Source organism: Plectrocnemia conspersa, unplaced genomic scaffold (assembly GCF_051122295.1).
Source record: "Plectrocnemia conspersa isolate PC_06_02 unplaced genomic scaffold, ASM5112229v1 ptg000006l, whole genome shotgun sequence".
Taxonomy (NCBI): domain Eukaryota; kingdom Metazoa; phylum Arthropoda; class Insecta; order Trichoptera; family Polycentropodidae; genus Plectrocnemia; species Plectrocnemia conspersa.
This window is the reverse complement of record NW_028277170.1, coordinates 23,442,245-23,462,951: the sequence shown is the minus strand read 5'-3', so window position 1 is coordinate 23,462,951 and position 20,707 is coordinate 23,442,245. Positions and strand designations below refer to the sequence as shown.

The window sequence follows — 20,707 nt, the reverse complement described above, 5'->3', positions numbered from 1 at the left end:
TGCAAATAAACTTTTAAACCAAGGATGCAGATTTTAACTCAAATAAATTTTATTTTATTAAATGCACATATTAGTACTCAATCGAATTAAAAGTTAACTTCTTTTAGGGTCAACCAGAGGGCAGGCTGCACAGTCGGTCACCTGGGGCGCCAGTTCCAAAGGGGTAACAAAAAAAGCAAATAAAGGCGTAACATTTCCTTCAAAAATTAATAAACAATATTGCTAAAAAAATATCTAAAGATCAGAAACCATTAAGAATTAGAAAACACTTAAAATTTTTTTTTTTGATTATAAATACTATAACACATCTACTTGTTTATGTTTAACTTACTTATAAATTATTTTACACAACATGTGTATTGCACTGAGATTCTATTCTACTGAAAAATATATTCTAATGCCTTTTTTTAATATATATATATATATATATAGATATTTTTTAAAATTTATTAATAAGAGATTGCACTGAAATTTAATGGTATATTTTTAATATCAGTATAACAAAGCGTTCAAAAATATTTTTTAAGCTTTCCTTATAGTAAAGAACCTCGATCATAGTCTCATGGAAACCATATATTATACTCTCTGAATCTCGTAGCTTTTCTATGCACAGTTTGTTTAATTACAATTATATTCTTTGTTCTGTGGTTATATTATGTGTAGGAGGGGAGCAATTTACTTTTTGTTTCAAGCGCTAAATAAGCTAGGGCCAGCTTTCACGGTTTCACTTTGTTTTAATACTTATAAATAAAAATAAATAATGGAATATCATCATACACAAAAAAAGCATTTTTAGTGTCCTGATCAATCCGGATTTAAGGGTTGGAAATGCACATTTTGCGTAATATAGCCATAGTACTCAAGCACTTATTTTTCGTCCCTGTCTGTCTATAATTAGTATTTTTACGAAAAACAGTACATATTCTGTAGTGATCAGACAATCGACGTGAAACCAAAACAGTTCCACGTAAAAAGTTTCACTAAGTTTTGTTCCAAAGATAATACGTCCACGACAAAAATTCCAACCGATCATTGATCCTACGACAAACAAAATATTAATTTTTTTAAGACAGAGCGTTTAAGAAACTTTATAACCAAATTTATAATGTAATATATTGATAAATTGAGTGATGCTGGAATTTTTTATATTGTTTCTTAACATATGTATTACTAAATATAAAGATAGCAAAATACAAAAATTAATCGTTAGTGCCAAAATATTTAAATTAAAAAAGAACGTCATAATTTTACAAAAAATATATATGTACTTTATTTAATTTACCCAATTTAATTTACAAAAATAATATCATTAAATATTTTTAAATGAATAAATCGCGTAGTTTAGAAAGTATAAAATTTTAGCTGCATATATGTTTTTTTTTGTATATATGTATAATATATGACTATTTTCAATTTAAAAATTTTAACACTCACACTAATAATTGTTTTTTATTAAAAAAAATACGTATCCTTTTTAAGTTAAATCTCATTTTTGCATAATTGTAAATTATAATAATATTAATTTAAATTAAGATTATTATTATATATCTTAACTAGAAAACTTTCGTAAAAGAAAATGTGTATTGTATTTAATATAATCAATGAAAAAATAAGTTAAAGGTAGAATAAGCCTATATAAAAAAAAAATCAATAACATTTTTTATTAGGCATAAATATTAAGCTATATCAATTGTCCTTTTAAAAATCATATATTTCTATTCTCAATGTTTATTAATTTATATAAATTTTAGAATTTTATATAACATACATACATATAGATATACATATATATAAAATCATTACAGCGCTTTGGAAAAGTGAATGGGCGGAGCTTTATGATAGGAAGGCGTTCCGAGAGCCACGCCCTTTTTCCATTTATTTTCAGCTTCTTGTTGGATTTTATATAAATATAATACATATATAATAAAATAGTAAAACTCGAATATAGCTTATTATATAATTTCTACATGTATTTTCAATTTATTTTTTAATTTGTGATATGATCGTATCATGAAAACTCCAGATACTAATCCGTTTATCATTTTTCATAAAGGGTGAATATCTGCAATGCATCTTTCAATATTGTGCGCTGTTTTAATAAATGGTTATTGAAATTGATATTCGCATGATGGATCAAAAGCATGGATGAACACAATACCACAAATTGGTGTATATTAATTTCCGCCAAGGGGAAGAACACTTTGACTTGTGATTACTACAGAATACATCCCAAATATATATATAATAGTATATATGAATAATATTTTTATTAAATCAATAATAACTACTGCTTATAAATATATTAAAAAACTCAATCATTAATTGCACTTTAATGATCTTCACTAGTAGCATAATTTAAACACCTTTAATATAATATCAGATGCATCTGATCTAAACGTTGTTTATTGTTCTCGTTAAAGTGGAACGGGGTTCTTTCAATAACGACCCTTATCTCAAAGATGTTACGTAAAATATTTCAACACCTAATTTGCCAAGTTAATGAACGATATTGTATTTAAAACAAGATCTTTTCCCCACGACTTTTATTTTTATTGATCGTCGCGTATTAGCAAGGGTATGAGGTTATAGTAAGGGTATGAGGTTAATTCGATAAACGTCTGATCTTTTCACTCGAGACGGTTAGAGAATAAGGGAAGCCAACCGACAAAGAACTCTTTATCCTTGCATGCGGAAGAACAACCTTATATATGTATACGTCGGGGTCAAGATGGACATTGGCGATATTACTTGTTCATGTAAGAACCCTCTGCGACGACCCTTCTACATCATGTTTATATTTATATCTATTATATATATATATATATATATATATATATATATATATATATATATATATATATATATATATATATATATATATATATATATATATATATATATATATATATATATATATATATTTGGGCTATTGCATACATTTAAATGGTAAACCGCCTAATTTTTTTTTAACATTTATTTAAAATTTTATACCAGGATTGTTAGTAATATTTTTTTATTCGGTCGCAAAGTCAATTTAAATTTATATCATTTATTTTTAAAACTGCCTTCTAACAATTTTGATGCAGACTTTTATCTCTTCGTCGGTATTTGAACCGCTTCACATTTTAAATTTTATCCCCATCTAATGATAAGCTCACAGGACCCACGGAAAACTTGCTCCTAACCATCAATTTTGTTTTATTAATATTTATTCATAGGCAGGCCTGCCGAGATTGGGGGGGAGGGGGGACAAATTTACATCATAGCATAAAAATCGACGTCAAATAATGAATCTGAACTAGTAGCAGTAAATTTAGGTATTTGAACTGAATTTTTAGATCGAATGCCGAAGAAAGAAGCAGAAAAATAACGAAAAATCAACAACAGCACAAGCTGAATTATACAATATAAATATAATGTTTTTATAGATTATATTGTCGGTCCCTTCACAACTAAATTTAATGTAGAAAAATAAGTAAATAATACATTCAGTTTATGTCGTTATTCCTAAAACAAAATGTAAAAAAACAGTGAAATTTATCCCGAAAATATTTTTTAAAATATATCATTTCAGTAAAATCACATCGGAATACATTTTCACCAGTAAACATATATTTTTACCAGTGAAAATATTAATTATCTAGCAGGTGCTAGTTTAATTATATTATTTCAAATTTCTATATGTAGTAATACATATATTTATTTACTCCCGGTGTATAAATGTTACAGTGAATATGTATTTTTTGGTAAAGTTATATTTTCACTAGTAAAGTCAAATTACATTTTCACCCATAGATATATATTTTAACTAGCGAAAATATATTTTAACTGATGGACGCTAATATGCTGCTCTAAAATATATATAAAGCTCAGTTTGCCAGTTGAGAAACGTCCTTTTGTTGTTCAAACCTAAACCTAACCTAATGACAGTTCTAAAACTAATTATAGTTTTTTTATAATAATTGATAAAAAAAATTCTGTACTCATTCAAAGTCGAACTGAATATTTCATTTATAAATTTATATTAAAATATATTGTAGATAGACAATACTATGTTGCAAAAATACAAAATAGGAAAATGAGAGTAGTCTCAAATAAAAATAGGTAAACTAGTTGTAGAAGTATGATTGAAAGATTGAAACGGTTGGATATTAAAAAAAATATTAAAGATCAATGTTTTAGTATGCACATATAAGTAAGAAAAAATATGTTAATGGAGTATTTTAATTTGTATTTAATTATAAATAAGAATTTACATAAGTTTAATACTACAATAAAATAGAGATAATTAATGTATAAACACAATTTTTTTTAATAATAATGCTCCATTTTAATTATTATGCAACAATATTAGATAAGAATGCTAAATTAAATAAAATGATGTTGTAAAATTTACAAAATATGGCAATAAGAGTAATTTAAAATCTAAAAATAGATTTATTAGTTGTAGAATAAGACGAACTGGATACTTTATAAGCAAATTTATAATGTAATATATTGTTGAATATTGATACATGGAATATATTATTTAAAAATATTGAATACAGACATAGTAAATATTGTCGTCCCTATTTTTTATTTTGAAAATATAATAAACAAGCAGGGCAAATTTCGACTTAAGTAGCCGACATGTATGATCAAATATGCATCTGTCTATTAATGTATATTTCATGCTTCAAAAAATTAGAAGCTTTTAAACAATCTTCCTTACATTCAGGTACTTTTAAAAATACTTCAAACGCTGATCCTTTATTATGGTGTACACGAGTACTTATAAAAATCAATAAGATTTTTGAAAATATGAACGCTAGATTTTTATTATTTTGGAATGTTAAATTTAAAAAATTATATACTTTGATCGACCGCTTCTAGATGCCTCCTAATTTTTTGTACCATGTACCAGAGCATCACTTGCTAATTTATTCCTATATTGTCAGTTACATTTTTTTAAAAGAATTTAATGGGAAAGGTTTGCCTAGAAAATTGTAAATCTGTTTGTTTGAAATGCGATATATTTATGTAATTGAGATGTGATTTATTTTTATAATCCTATTTTAATTACTGCATATTTATTATTTATTTTAGAACATCTCAATAATTTTTATTTTTTAAAGATATATCTCTCGTATACTTATATATTTCTACTCATATTAAAAGTAACATAAATTAAATTAAGGCTATAAATATTTATAAAAATATTATAGAATACATAAATACGTAAATATTGCATAGTATTTTTTATAATCACTTATTATGAGTATTATTTTATTTTCCGTTTCAGCTATGAAGCAATATAGGAATCGTCTTTTTTTGTAATTCTAAGCCATGGAAATATATTTTTCAGCAAATAAAATGAATGGATTTAAGAAAAAAAATATTCAGTGCAACCGATATTTTGTAATACCGGTAGTACCGAATATTGATTTTCGCCCCAATACCGATATTGAAATCCTTAGTTACGAGTATTTTTTTTAAATATTTTTATTTTAAGAATATAAATATTTCTACAGATATAAAATACATGTTACTGAATTATAATCATTTCCATGTTTACAATTAGTTATTAGCTAAATTCAATAATAAAAAAATAAGAATAAAAAGCAAAAACTTTGTGGTTATAATTTAATGAAAAAAAATACTGAGCCCTTTACAATTTAAGCAAAAACGAAGGAGAAAAAAATAATAATAAATCAAATGATTATTTGAGTACAGTTCATTTAAGAACTGGAAAAATTGATATATTGTATTTAGCCTTTAAGGCAGTGGTTCTTAACCTTTTCAAATTCACGGTGCACTTTTGATCATAAAAAAATTGCGATGCACCAAAATCAAACGGTCAGAAAACAAAGAAAAATATGCGGACATTACTTTTATTACAAATTAAAAAACAGATTATGTAACAGTTATACAAAAATAAATAAATAAATAAATAATAACTAAAATTACCCTTAATATAATGGATTTTTTTAAAGATTGTCGACTTTTGCAGATTCAGAAATATTAGGTCGAATATTGATATAGCTACGTCTTTATCGTATTTTAGTTTTTATATTATTGTTGTGAAACCGAGCTCACACAAATATGATGTTGAAAACTGTAACAATATTTTCAGTGCCCTCATGTAGAGAGCTGGGTATTCGTATTGGACAGAAATCCAAAATTTTTTATAGCTTTAAACTCAAAGCACATATTGCTTTAGAGTCTAAAGCAATATGTGCTTTGGAATTTTATGCTTGTATTTAAATTTAATTTTGTTTTTATCGTAATCACCGATACACGAAATTAATGGGGCTTAGTTACAAGTAATGATAAATTATTCTTTGTTAGCAAAAAATATAAAAATTCATTGGAACAGTTTTCTTGGATTTCCAGAGAGCTTTGGAAACAATAGACAGAAGTATAACGTTAAAGAAATAAGAGATCATGACAGTAAATTTGTTTTAAGATGGTTTGATAAATATTTTAGAAAAGCAAAAAGTTTAAAAAAGCGAAATTAATGGGGCTTAGTTACAAGTAATGATACATTATTCTTTGTTAGCAAAAAATATAAAAATTCATTGGAACAGTTTTCTTGGATTTCCAGAGAGCTTTGGAAACAATAGACAGAAGTATAACGTTAAAGAAATAAAAGATCATGACAGTGAATTTGTTTTAAGATGGTTTGATAAATATTTTAGCTAACTAACTAACTAACTTCTGTCTTTATTTTCACATACATTTGTAGTAATAAAGCTAATATAAATTTAATTAAAAATAAATTTCCATTTCTGATTTATTTTAAAATTTATATTTTTCATCTCTTAATGATGCAAAAAACGAGTTGTAAATTTGTATGAAACAAAATTGTTGGAAATAACACTTTTTGTTCTGCTTCGTTAAAGCCCTGACCGCAACGAATCCAAAGCATCGAATACCTCTCATCATAGTACTACCGTAACAAACGCTATTTCGTTTGTATTTGGTGAAAATAGTGCTTTCGAAATTGGCGTGAAACCGTTCTCGCGATTGTGCAATGAACAATCGTTCGCTTCTGACCGAGCGTTTGGCATGCGGCTCGTCGCTGGGAGTGGGAGTGGGAGTGGGAACGGGAGTAGGGGTGACCCCCACCATGCCGCAGGCGGACCAGCGCTAATCTGGAATTTTATTAGCGAAATTACACGTGCTCTTTGCGTAATAACACCATTGTTGGGGAGATGACGCGACGCTTATCCGGGAGGACGGACCCTTGAAAAATGAACGACCCTTTTCGCGAGTGAGTCGAGAGCACATGATGCATGGTTTTGTATGAAACATGACAGTTTTTAATAAAGTCACTTGTGTTAACATTATCGGTCGTTTAGTAGCAAAACTTTGAAATTAATGCAATATATAGTAAAAACTAGAGAGTTGTCTTATTCCCATATTCTTGCATACAGATCCGCCGAGAGTGAATCTGGGCCCTGGGAAAATAATGATTCCGGGCCTCATGACAAAAATGCTTCTTGAATAAATAATATTATTTTCTATGCTACAAATAAATATAAAAATTAGCCAATTCTCACAAAAAAATATCACTACTTTTAGACTACTAATGTCTGAACATTGATGGTTATCCAAGATGCTCAGCTTTGTTATGTTTCAATTTTACGAACCGTTAGTTATTTATGAAATCTGATGGAAGCAACAGGTAACTCCATATTATTTTTATTAAAAATAAATTCGTATAGCAACAACGAGTTTATTTTTATACATGTGTATAAAAATAAACATGTGCTACAAATGATTTAAATTATGTGTAATTAATTATTTACACACGTTTCTCATTAATAATTAATTATCATTAATACACGTGTATCGTAATAAATATTTAGTGTAAATTTGGAGCGATTAAAATAAATAAAAGTTATTAAAAAGATGTCTGACGTGATCTGAGAAGTCTAACTCGAACCACGTCATTTGAAGACCAGGACGGCGCGAAAATGGCGACTCACTGACGTGATCAATGAAAGATCTAAAATCAAAACTGTGAATAATATACTCTTACAAGATATTTCTTAATTCGCTGGTATTGCACATTAATATATTTAATGTCATAAGGAACATTTTTCGCAGTATGGAACCATTTTTTTATAAATAACAACATAAAAATATGGCAATATTTTTAAATAAGATATATTTTTATGTAATTAGATTAGCGGAAATTTTATTTAAAAATGAAAGGTAACTAAAAAGGTGGCACACACAAGTAAGCACTCAGCTCTATGTACTTTTCAGAAGTCCTTAAATATTACACATTTTTTGTGTTTCGAATATTAATGTAAATTATTTTACTTGTGTATTGTAATAATTCCATTTACTGATTTATTTTTGACAAAATTATGATGCCCTTAATTTATTTTAAATAAATAAATGTATATCTTTTAGGTGTGTATGGTGAGAGATAAGGGCGTGCGGTACATGCGTTCCGCATTTTTTCCCCTTATCTCTCACTCACTCACATCACTTAACACGCGAGCGAGCGAAAGGGAAAGTATCTCACGGTACGCGCCTGATATAATTACAGATAATTATTTTGCAGAAAACTACAACTTTAAATTTTATAAATATTTAATAAGAAGTAAAAATGTAAATAAGTATATTTTGTGTTGAGGTGTTAATATGTTTTATGAAAGAAATCTTGAAATATTGAAGCAATTGAAAGGATACTTTTTTAGTAAACTATATTATATTATTTATGTGTGTTTAATTAATAATTTACTTAAATAAAAAAAAGTAATATTTAAAATAATGACGTAATAATTCAAATGTCGACAATAAACATCCCTTGCGTGTAGGGTTTAAGCATTTTTGATCAATATTAAAAAAACATGTTTATTCATGTGGTAAGATGGATTTTTGCTACTTTGCCAGATTAAATAAATGAAAGTAATAACTCGTGCAATTGTCGTCGCCCCGCGCCGAATTCCTTTGCGGTGAAATATACACACAATAATAACACACACCGGCAAGGTCCCAATAAAAACTTGACAAATGGCATTTCATATCGCGGGGCGCATTCCTGGCGCCCCCGGCTGCCTGCGTTCCCCATAGCCCTATTGTTGTCTCGTTGGGGAGGATCACTTTAAAACCGTGCCGGACATTTCAGACGTTAAAGCTAAAACGAAATATTACTTATATAATTGAATAACAAATTGCTTTCAAATTTCATAATCCTACAATGTCATAAAAAATTAAAAAATATTTCATGTCTTTTATATTTAAGTTAATACCGATTCTTTTAATTATTAATTGTTGCGTTTTCTTTAATTGTCATTAACCTTCTCAACCCTTTAAAATCCAGCAACATAACTTTCCCTGAAGGGTTCAGTTTTGAAAGTCAAATTATATTACCTGCAATTTTTTTGTCAATATAATGACGATTTTTCTGTATTAATACACTTATGAAAATAATAGTATAAATGTGCTACCTTTAATTTTAAATTAAATAAAAGTTAATATTGCTGTTAAATAAAACCAATAGCATAACTCCTGTTATAGTTTAATTTTATTTTATGGACTGTAAAAATATGTTCATTCACTATAAAAGTAAATTGAGACGTGTCCGTTTGATAGTATCATTACACTCTGTAAATCAAATAAAATATCTAACTACTACAAAAAGTGATCGATTCATTGAGAAAACGAAAATTGCGCATTTTAAAAATTCCACACAACGAAAATTTTAAATATAGATGATTTACTTTTAATTTCGACTGCTTTATATTACTCTATTTGTAAGTAAAAATGTATCATATTAATGTAAATTTTTATATAATTATAAAATATTAAAAAAAAAAAAATAATATTGCCACCATGATATAAACAGACATTATTTTTACATATGTTGACGTATGTTTAAATAAACAAATATGTCTATATTGCCCATCTATGATCGGAATTTATGCAGAATAATTACTGAACCGCTGGAAAAGTTTTGTTATATACGTACGTTTATTTTACATACTATATATAATTAGTATGTAAAACCAGAAACATGTATAATACATGTTACTGGTTTATAGCCATTTTCATGCTCACAATTTTTTATTAGTTACAATTTAATAAAATATAAGAACATATAATTAAACGTTCGTAATTATAATTAAGGCAAAATAATTGAAAAAAAAAAGAAAAATATAGAAAAAATAAAAAGTTATAATTTGAGTATTTTTCACTCAATATCTGGAACCATTGATTAGTTGTTTTTAGCCTCTATATTATAATTAATATATATTACTTAATATATAGTATATATAATAAAAATATTAGAAAAAGAGGTAGTAAAGTGAGTATTTACTTAAATAAAAACACTTGAATCAACACGTATCAATATGTACATACATATATTGACCCACGTGTTTTTCAGGTGCAGATATTTAAGAAAGAATTTAGAAATGGAAATAAATTTCATATATATAAATCGGTATTTTATTAAATTATTATTGAGAATATTAAGGACGAACTCAAATGTATTTTTTTATACAATATACTACAATTTTTTTATATTACTATTAAAGCAATTTCACCTCAATGATTTTATCATGAATATACATAGTTTATAGCAAAAATATTATTAATTATTATCCAAGTTATTAACAGTGAGTTTTTGACTTTCACAGATCCATGGTGTACAGAACGAGAGAGCTAGGGCAAGGTGCTTCACACTCTGACTCGCCATGACGCACACATCAGATGGCGTTTTAATCGTGCGACAGTATTTTTTGCCTGTCGTCGGGAGAGCTACGACGAAGCGCAGAATATTCCTGCGCTTCTCAATTATTTTTCGACTTAACAAGTATGTTTAATATTTTTAGTTCGTAAAATAATTTTAATACAAACTAACTTAAGCTTAAATAAGATTTATAGCGATGGTCGAAAAATATAATGATTTCGATGAATTGGATCTCGAATTTGAAAGTGTAAAATTTCTCTCAGATGACGAACACAGTCAAGATTATACGATGTAAATATTGGTCAATATGTTCATCACTTAAAGAACTTCGTACAAAATATGTAGAGCGAAAACAAGACAAAAATTTTTGTACAGAATTTGTAAATATTATGTATTTATCTTAAGTGTTATTTCAAAATACAATATTTGAATTTAAAATATAAATCATTCTGGGGTTTATTTCTAATTCTAGATCATTTCGGTTTGCTTTAAATATTGTAAATTGAATTGAAAATGATATTTTCAATCTTTCCAAAATTTTCGAATCTCGTCTTAAATTGCTTTTAAGCACTTTAAATTATATTTTGGACGACTTGAGTCATTTCAGGATACATACGCAAATATGTTTCGATGCACAGAAAATGCTTAAATACCCCTTTTTTAAATTTGCCTTAAAAATATAATAAATAGCTTTTATCAAGCTTATCATATTAAATATGTTTTTTATCTTTGCATTGTTATTCAAGATTTATATCACTGAGTTTTGAGCTAAAGTCTGCTAAGAATGATCAATCAAATAACCACTCTTTGTTCGTTAATTGTGAAAAAACTCATAAGGACTCAACTTCTACTAAGCCATCAAACATCAGTGTGCTATAAAAGTTCCTTGTCATTATCCTCATTTTCTAATCTAAAAAGGCGTTTCTAAAGGACACTGCCTCGTATAAAATTGATTATTTAAAGATAGTTTTCTTTAACATTATGTATATTAAATCACTTTGAACATAAAACTCGTTCGTGAATAATGCAGTTGTGTGATAAAAAGTTTTGATAATTAACATCTTGCTGGCATAAAGCAATAAAATCTTTATTGCGACATGTTATAAATTGAAAATTTAGCAACTATCATCATATTATTAAAAACTGTATATATTATATATATTTTCTTTTATCGTTTTCGAGCATATTTATAACTTTAATGAGTACTTATTTTACTTAAAAAATCTTTAACTAGCATCCGGATTAATGTCATTAATTGTGCAGTATTCGTCACATCATTTGATTTATTAAATTATAAGGAAAAAGCTATGCATATACATTGACATATTATATCTTTAATTCGTCTCGAGACTGTGTTTTTTTATTAGAAAAATTTGTATATCTTTGATATAATTATTATTAATAATAATTAATAACTTTCACAAACATGTTTTGCTGCAACGCTATTTTCAAATTTTTAACCTTTATAAGTCCAAAGGCATATAAATAATGCTTAAAATGGTTTTACCAATATGTTAAGACTATTTCTAAAAATAAATATTAAATATTTGGTTTACTTATAAATCAAGCTAATACAATTTTATTTATTAATTAAAAAAATATAATTTGTAAATAATTCTTTAACTTGTTTAATAAAAATAATCAATAAATGACGCACCGGTGAATCGCTGGTGTTTAAGTGACTAATGAAATACTATGAATCCTAATGAAATCGAAATATTAAAAAAAACGACAACTGACTAGGCAATTTATGTCCCTGCCCTTTTAAACCTTTTTAAATCAGAAAATCTCGGGTTATCCTTAATTAAAAAATCAAAATATTTTCACCAGTAGATATATATTTTTACCAGTGAGAATATAATTTATCTGGCAGGTGCTAGTAAAATGCACTGTCTACATGTTACAGTGAATGTATATTTTTCAGTGAAGTTATATTTTCACTAGTGAAGTCCAAATACATTTTCACTAGTTGCTGACGTGGATTTTTGACTTCTGAGAAGGGGGTAATTGTTTTTGCGTTTTTCTATTGGTCAAAATTCGGTTTAAATATGCATTATTATATTCGTATTTATATTTTTTAGTTGTAATATTGTTGCAAAAAGTAAAAGTAATAAACGCTAAATAATCGAGCGTTTTTAATGCAAAAGCGACAGCACGATTTTATTGCTTTTGATATGAATTTTTGACTTCTGAAAGGGGATAGTTGTTTTTTGCACTCTCCTTTTTGCCAAAATACGGTTTAGATGTGCTTCATTCGATTCTCACTTATTGTAAGTCGTAATATTGTTATAAAAATGTGTAAATATGAACGCTAGAAGACCGAGCGTTTCTACTGCGACGGCGACAGTACGATTTTATTGATTTAAACGTAAATTCTAAACTTAAGTTGAGCTTAAAAAAATGCATGACATTTAATGAAATACTATGAATCCGAATGAAATCGAAATAATAAAAAAACTACTACTAACTAACCAACTTTTACCCCCTGGATTGGAAAAAGTTGGTTAGTTGGTAACGACGTCTATGCATTTGACACTTTGAATACGTGTGATTATTGACAGCTGTCTGAAACTTGAACTGGAAAACCCCGCCAATTTTACACCATTATATTTTTTGCTGATAATTTAGTTTTGCAAAAAATATATTTAGCTCATTAGAATGGTCTAACACAAGAAATAAAATAATACGTAACGGAAAAGTTGTAATATATAAATAGACGAACAATAATATTATAGTATTTGCAAGGAAGAACAAAAAAATCATCATTATGGGGACTAGGCATGGCTTATCAAATAGGTACTATTACTATTTAGTTAATTCCTATATTACGATGATAAGTTGTTTTCATGTTACATTACAAGAATTGAGTAAAGATCGGTTTAAAATCATGCCAGCCTTGGTATGGATAAAATAAATAATAAAATATATGGTGAATAAAAAAAATAAAAAAAATATGGAAAATTAAAATCAACCAAAATAAAACGAGGTCAATTATATTTACGAAACGTGAACAAACTTTGCCACTGTCATTCCAAAGTGCACAATTCAGTAATTTAGATTAAAAAGCTTGCATTAAATAAGCTTCATTTCAAAGGGCGTACTGTTATTGCGGCCGTTAGACCAATATATATTTAAAAGGCTTACCACAAAAAAATCTTAATATTATATATAAACAATTAATCAGACATATCTTAACATATTTCTGTATGATATATAGTAACACCAGTGATACTATTATTTTCTGAATTAAGAGTAATCCAAAATAATAAAAAAATAATATACTATAATATATCTGTTATGTACTGTAATGTATAATAATATATTGTAATAATGCCACGATTTTATTGCTTTTGACCTGAACCGAAAGTTCACTACATTGCAACAATGGGCAGCAAAGAAAACACTAATTTGCAGGTAAATATTATGAGTAGATATTCTTAATAATTTAAAAATATATCGCATAAAATATGATTTCAGTACATATATATATCGCAACGGTGGCTAATTTTTATATTTATTTGTGGAATAGAAAGGGTTAACTCATATCTATTATTATTTATTTAAAAAATATATAAAATGCCATTTTTGTCATGGGGCTCGCAATGATTGTTTTCCCAGGATATTTATATAATTTTTTTTTTATAATTTTATAATATTTTCTTGTGTGAAAATGTTTTATATATGTGTATAAAACAGTGTATTATATATTATTTTTATGGCTTTATTTTGAATTACTATTATTAAAAAATAGTATTACTGGTGATACTTTTTTAAAAAAAAACAAATTAATTGTATACAAATTAAAATTTCATAGTTATCACGCACTTTCTATTAAATATTGGTCTAAGTGCCACAATGGCGGCAAGTCCAATATTATTGCAAACACATTAGGATTATTACTTTTTTAAATATTTATATTTTATGAGGCGATAACTAATCAAAATTGTGGGATTTTTATCATTTTTTTTCAATGGATGAATTTAAGCGGTTTTTCAAAAAATTGTAAAATACCCAAAAGTAATGACAGCAAAGTCTAGGAAGGTGCTATCATCAACGTGATATATAATATTCAAATTCAAGTATTTTTTTTTTTGACACTTAAAATTTTTGTCATGAGGCCCGGAATCATTGTTTTTCCAGGGTTCGCTCTCTATAAATATAGCTGAGCATATTCTAATCGTTGTAATATATTTTTGTGTATGCGTATTACACACCCTGGCTCAAAACGCATTATTTTAATATTGACCTAATTAGCCCCTAACGTTCATGTTAAACCGGTCATACTTTAATTTACAGAATATTTTGCAAATATTTATTTTACTATTAAAATCCACGTAAGATAAATACTTTTTAATTTAAAAAATATGCATCTTCATTTGTTTTCTATAGACTTATTTACTATATTTTTTATTATTATATTTTTGGCCATCCTGTATTATTCATATGCACAAAACTCTATTGATCCGTCGACATACTACTACTTGTGTATTTGTAGGAACGTAGCGTTGTTTTACTTTTATCCTCGCTGTTATTATTATTATTGCTTTTGGCAAAAAGCTTCTTGCCAGATAGTTTTTCTCTGAGGGGCGTTCCATTTTGAGGGTTGGTGGGTGTGATCTTTAAAGGTTCACGCCCAGTTTTGTCGGCGACGGCGTAAAGAAACTTTTACGTCAGTCGTTTGCGGACCGGGAAACGTCCTGGACGTGTCGCTTTCACCGTACGAGAAAACTACGCGCAGTGGTGAGTACCTCAACCAAATAATTATACAATAAAATAGGTCGTTGTATATTGTGTAATTTTAATTAACATACAGGTGTATATATATATATTAACGCGTAATAATTTAGCATGTTCTTTCATTACTTAAAAATAATACAAAGGGTAACTCACTTTTCAGTTCATCATAATTAGCACAAAGCATAATTAAATATTTTTGCACTATAGAATAAATCATATAGTATATTTTTTTATTATCATAAATACGTACTCTAATAATGCGACAAAAATATTACGATTTAAATATGTTATTTTCACAACTAAGTTACAGCACAAATTAATTTATTAATAAGTCTGAATAATTCATTGATAGTTTTATCAATCTTTTACTTGATTGAAATAAATCGAGTGAGACAAAATTTTTTTTATAAATCTATGAGAGAGGTGGAGTGATTATTTATTAAATTTAATATATGTAGTAAACTGTAGATAGATATGAAACAGTTCATTATAAAATATTTTTCGTTTTAGATATTCTTATGAAAATTAAGCTCTATAATAAAAAAAAGCTTAGGGTATTCACGAAATTTTATTATCTATAAAAAAATCGTTTTGCAATGATCTAATTCTTTTTTTCCAATATTTATATAATTTACTATTTTTTAATATTTGATTTCAATTTCAAATTTATGAATAAAATAAAAATTATTTTTTTCTTCGCATGAGTTTCTAAGGATGATTGCCACAATACGAAAAAAAATAATTGCCGCAGGGACAAAGTATTAAAAATTTCAAAATCAATTATATACTTGTGTAAAAAAATTAGTGCCGCTGTGAGAACGAATTTAAAATTGCAAAATAAATACATATCTGCAAGATAGCAATAAAATAATTTTATTTTATTGAATCTAGCTTTTGAAAAATTTCTTATTCATTAAAAATAAATAACAATTTTTATTTAATTCATACTATTGAATTTTTTTTTATTCAGATCAAATTTAATTATTATTTTTTAGATATATTTCGCAAGTATATTATTGATTTACCAGGTTTTTTCAATTTTTCCCTGTGATAATTATTTTTTCTTCGCACAAGCTATTTGTGGAAGATCGCCACATCGCGATCGAAAGTTTGTGCGAAGAAAAAAAGAATTGCCGCAGAGACAGGATATTCAAAATTTAAAATCAATTATATACTTGCGAAATAAAATTATAAAATAATAATATAATTTGATCTAAATACGAAGAATATTTCAAAATTGTGAATCAAATAAAAAGTGTTATTTATTTTTGATAAATAAAAAATTGCTTTCTCTCAGATATGTATTAAATTTTGCAATTTTAAATACGTTTTCACTGCGGCAATTATTTTTTCTTTGCATAAGCTTCCTAAGGACGATCACACAATACGAACAAAAAAATTGCCGCAGGGACAAAGTATTTTAAATTTAAAAATCAATCATTTATGTACATGCGAAATAAAATTAAAAAAAAATTTATTCAATTTAATCAAAACAAGAGAATATATTAAAATAATGAATTGAATAAAATTGTGAGGTATTTTTAATAAATAAAATTGCACAATTTTTTTAGAAATAAGATTTAATTTAAAAAAATATTGCTATCTTGCTGATATGTATCAAATAAAGATACGATTCACAATATTGAAATATTTTTCGTATTTAGGTCAAATTAAATTATATTTTTTTAATTTTATTTCGCAAGAATATAATTGATTTTGAAATTTTGTATACTTGTCCCTATAGCAATTATTTTTTTATTAGTATCTCCAGTTGCCTTAGCAACAACGTATTTAAAATTAAAAAAAAAACATATTTGCGAGAGAGTAAAACAAAATAAAATAAAATAACAGATTAAATTGAATTATATTTCGCAAACATATATTTGATTTTGAAATTTTAAATACGTTGACATTGTAGCAATTATTTTATTATTTTTTTTGCACAAGTTTCGATTGCAATGTGGGTATCATCCTCAGTAAATGATCAGCAAAGTATATCTACATATATAGATTGAATCGCATTTGAAAAAGGTTTTTATTATTACTATCTCGCAATATTTGAATTTGCAATTTTAAATACGTTCTCCTTGTTGACTTTTTTTGAACGAGCTTTCGATCGCATTGTGATGATCATCCTCAGGCGCTTAATGATCCTGAATCAAATGTTTCTTGTTCAGCGATGTGTCAGACACGTTATTTTTAGCAAATATATATATAGATTGAATCGCGGTTATTGAAACACAGCCTTGAAAAATTGTGCATTTATAAATAAAATAAAAATCAATTTTTATTTGATTCATAATCTGTATTGTGAACAAATTATATAATTATCTCACAGATATATATTATATTTTGCGATTTTTGCTACATCATCTGAGCGGCAATTTATTTTTATTGCACCACTGAAGATGATCGCAACATCGCGATCGAAAACCTGTGCAAAGAAAAAATAATTTCCACATTGAGAACGTATTTAAAATTGCAAAAAATAATAATTTAATTTAATCTTATTTTAGAGATTATTTGTTATATTTTTTTAATTTGAATAAAACTTATTTTTTACGAATTATAATATTTCAGATTTGTTGAATAAAAATAGACTATCTATATAAATAGGATAGATTTACTATTTTTTTAATATTTCATAGGTAACTGTGCTACAGTCAAACTTTATTGCAGATTATCAGACAATGTATTTTTAATTTATGTGAAAATTTGCTCAAACTATATATTTCATAAATTAAAACAACTCTAATGTCTTTGTCGTGTATAAAAATCAAAATACAGTAAAATATTGTTAGTGTAATCTCAAATAATTCTAAATAAGAATATATCATCACAAAAACCGCATCCGTCCCGCGGGATGTTTCTTTTCACCGCCCATTTTTAGGGATGCTATGATGGATGGGCGCCGGGCGTAAAAGAGTTTAGGAACGCCTGATCCCCGGATTGAATTAAAATCTCGTCTGACGCAAGGGTCGCCACCTGTGACACCAATCACCACATCTTTACGCGCTCGATTGCGTATAAATCCCCAGATTATATAAATCACCTTGTCAGGCTGAACGCAAACAGGACTCGGGGATTAACCCTAGTCCGCCCATCCACCCCCTACCCCTGGCCAAAATGCGATGATGACTTGCGGTATGCAACACGCGCGACTGACTTTATTTTTATTAAATATATTTTAAAAATGTCTGATTCATATAACTATCATTATTCATAAAGTTCCTCTGCTCTATTATTTGACAGTAATGAAATAGCAGCTTCAAAAAATCTTTAATACTGTATTTAAGTATTGAAATCCTGAAATTTATGGATCAAATACACCGATCATTGTCGTTAATAAATATGTAATAAAAACTACCTTTAAGGAAGTTAAAATATGTTTTGAAACATATTAATATTTTTTTTTATTATACTTTTAATTTATTTTAAATTAATATGTGTGTATGTATGTTCATAAAAACATAAAATGCGATTGCATATTTGCGTGCGATATGTTTAACTAATTTATTAATTTAAATTATGTATACTAGCAACTTTATTACATTTTTTTATGTAAATAATCTATTTTTAACTCTTCCATAGAATTGTTATAAATTAAGATTTTTACGACTAGGAAACAGTGCTCAGCACGATATTAGAATATATGTAAAATTCTCTAAAGCATCTTTATCGATATTGAATGCTGCCTAACTAACTCTAAAAATATTTTTACAATGACACATATATGAGTCATCGGCCTGTAAAGTGTTAAGCTAATATACTCCTAATTAAACGAAATTATCTAATGTACAATATTAATTTTCAGCTGGTACATATACATACAAAATATATTGTATTGTTCGAATAGTATAATGAAATGCGCACACATTTGTAATCGTACAAATTATTCTACCACGGGCTAATTAGTGTTTTGCGTTTGTCGTGTCCGCCAGGTGCGTTAGACGATGGAAGGCTTTCTGCAACACGTTGCACCGCAATTCCTGCATCCGGCCCTGCAATCGTTCGGCTGCGGCGCGTTCAGACCTATAGCCGGCGCTTTTCACCCTCTCTACCCGGCCAAAGCGTTTTCCAGACACTTCACTGACCAGTACGCCCTGACGCAAACAGTGAGTATATCCATTTTCAACCCTGCAATCGTCGAGTATACCGACTCCTAGTAGAGCAAAAAATATTCTAATAATACACAATACTGTTTTATGTCAATAAAAAAACTAGATGTAACTGCATTATAAATAAATGCAAAATAAACATTTTCAAGGTATTTTTTTACTATCGAGTTTATTAAATTTTGGGTATCAATCACATTACTAAATAACACTAATAATGTATTTTTATATTATTAAATATATTAAGATTTAGTATCGCAAAGTTTGCGATAAAGCGTTAAAGACGCACGCTTTTCTTATGCACAATTTAGAGATTAAGTGGGTAGTGAGAGCGGTGCATCGAAAAGGGACAGTCCGAAAGTATTGTTTTATGACATATTTCGTTTCGACATCCGCAAATATGAAAAAAGCAAATTCTGTATGTACAATTAGGTGATTTATAAATAGAAGAATATAAAATTTTATGATGCTTTCAAGTTTACAATCCGCGAGAGTTGACAATGGTCGACACTTTTTTGTTAATCCTTTGACTCATAGTAGAAACACATTTTTGCTGTCATTAATGTATTAGGACAGTTGTCGTTTCACGTGTTTTTACGATAAGCAAATTCATATATTACTAACGGACAAAAGGCGACATCAACCATAATAGTTTTGTAACAAACAATATTTTTTAATAGGATTTAATGTAAATCATATAAATTATTTAGTAATTACAATAAGTCAAATAGAAGAGCGCAAAAAAAATATCTCCTTTCTCAGAAACCAAAAATCCACGTCAAAAGCAATAAAATCGTGTCGGTAGCGTCACAGTAGAAACGCTATTTTATCTAGTGTTCATATTTATTAGGACCAAAATATCCAATGAAGCGTATCTAAACCGAATTTTGCCCAATAGGAGAGCGTAAAAAACAATTATCACTTCTCAGAAGTCAAAAATTCACGTCAAAAGCAATAAAATCGTGTCGGCAGCGCCACAGTAGAAACGCTATTTTTTCTAGTGTTCATATTTATTAGCACTAAAATATCCAATGAAGCACATCTAAACCTAATTTTGACCAATATGAGAGCGCAAAAAACAATTATCAATATAAGAGCGCAGTGGGAACGCTCGTTACCGAGCGTTCCCACTGCGACGGCTCCGATACGATTTTATTGCTTTTGA

General features: G+C 27.4%; 1 protein-coding gene across 3 annotated transcripts in view; it reads left to right on the top strand.

Annotated features, from left to right (window-relative positions):
* The window catches only part of LOC148234558 (uncharacterized), a 55,903-nt gene that overhangs the window by 20,534 nt on the left and 14,662 nt on the right, over nucleotides 1-20,707 (top strand). The window contains exons 2-3 of one of the 3 annotated variants that reach the window (XM_088187916.1): nucleotides 10,638-10,813; nucleotides 19,369-19,542. In XM_088187916.1, the coding sequence (XP_088044042.1) occupies nucleotides 19,381-19,542 (162 nt within the window). In that variant the 5' untranslated portion in view covers nucleotides 10,638-10,813; nucleotides 19,369-19,380. Of the gene's footprint in view, nucleotides 1-10,637; nucleotides 10,814-15,362; nucleotides 15,431-19,368; nucleotides 19,543-20,707 lie in introns of those variants that run through there. The other 2 variants (XM_088187913.1, XM_088187914.1) reach the window with 2 other exon arrangements.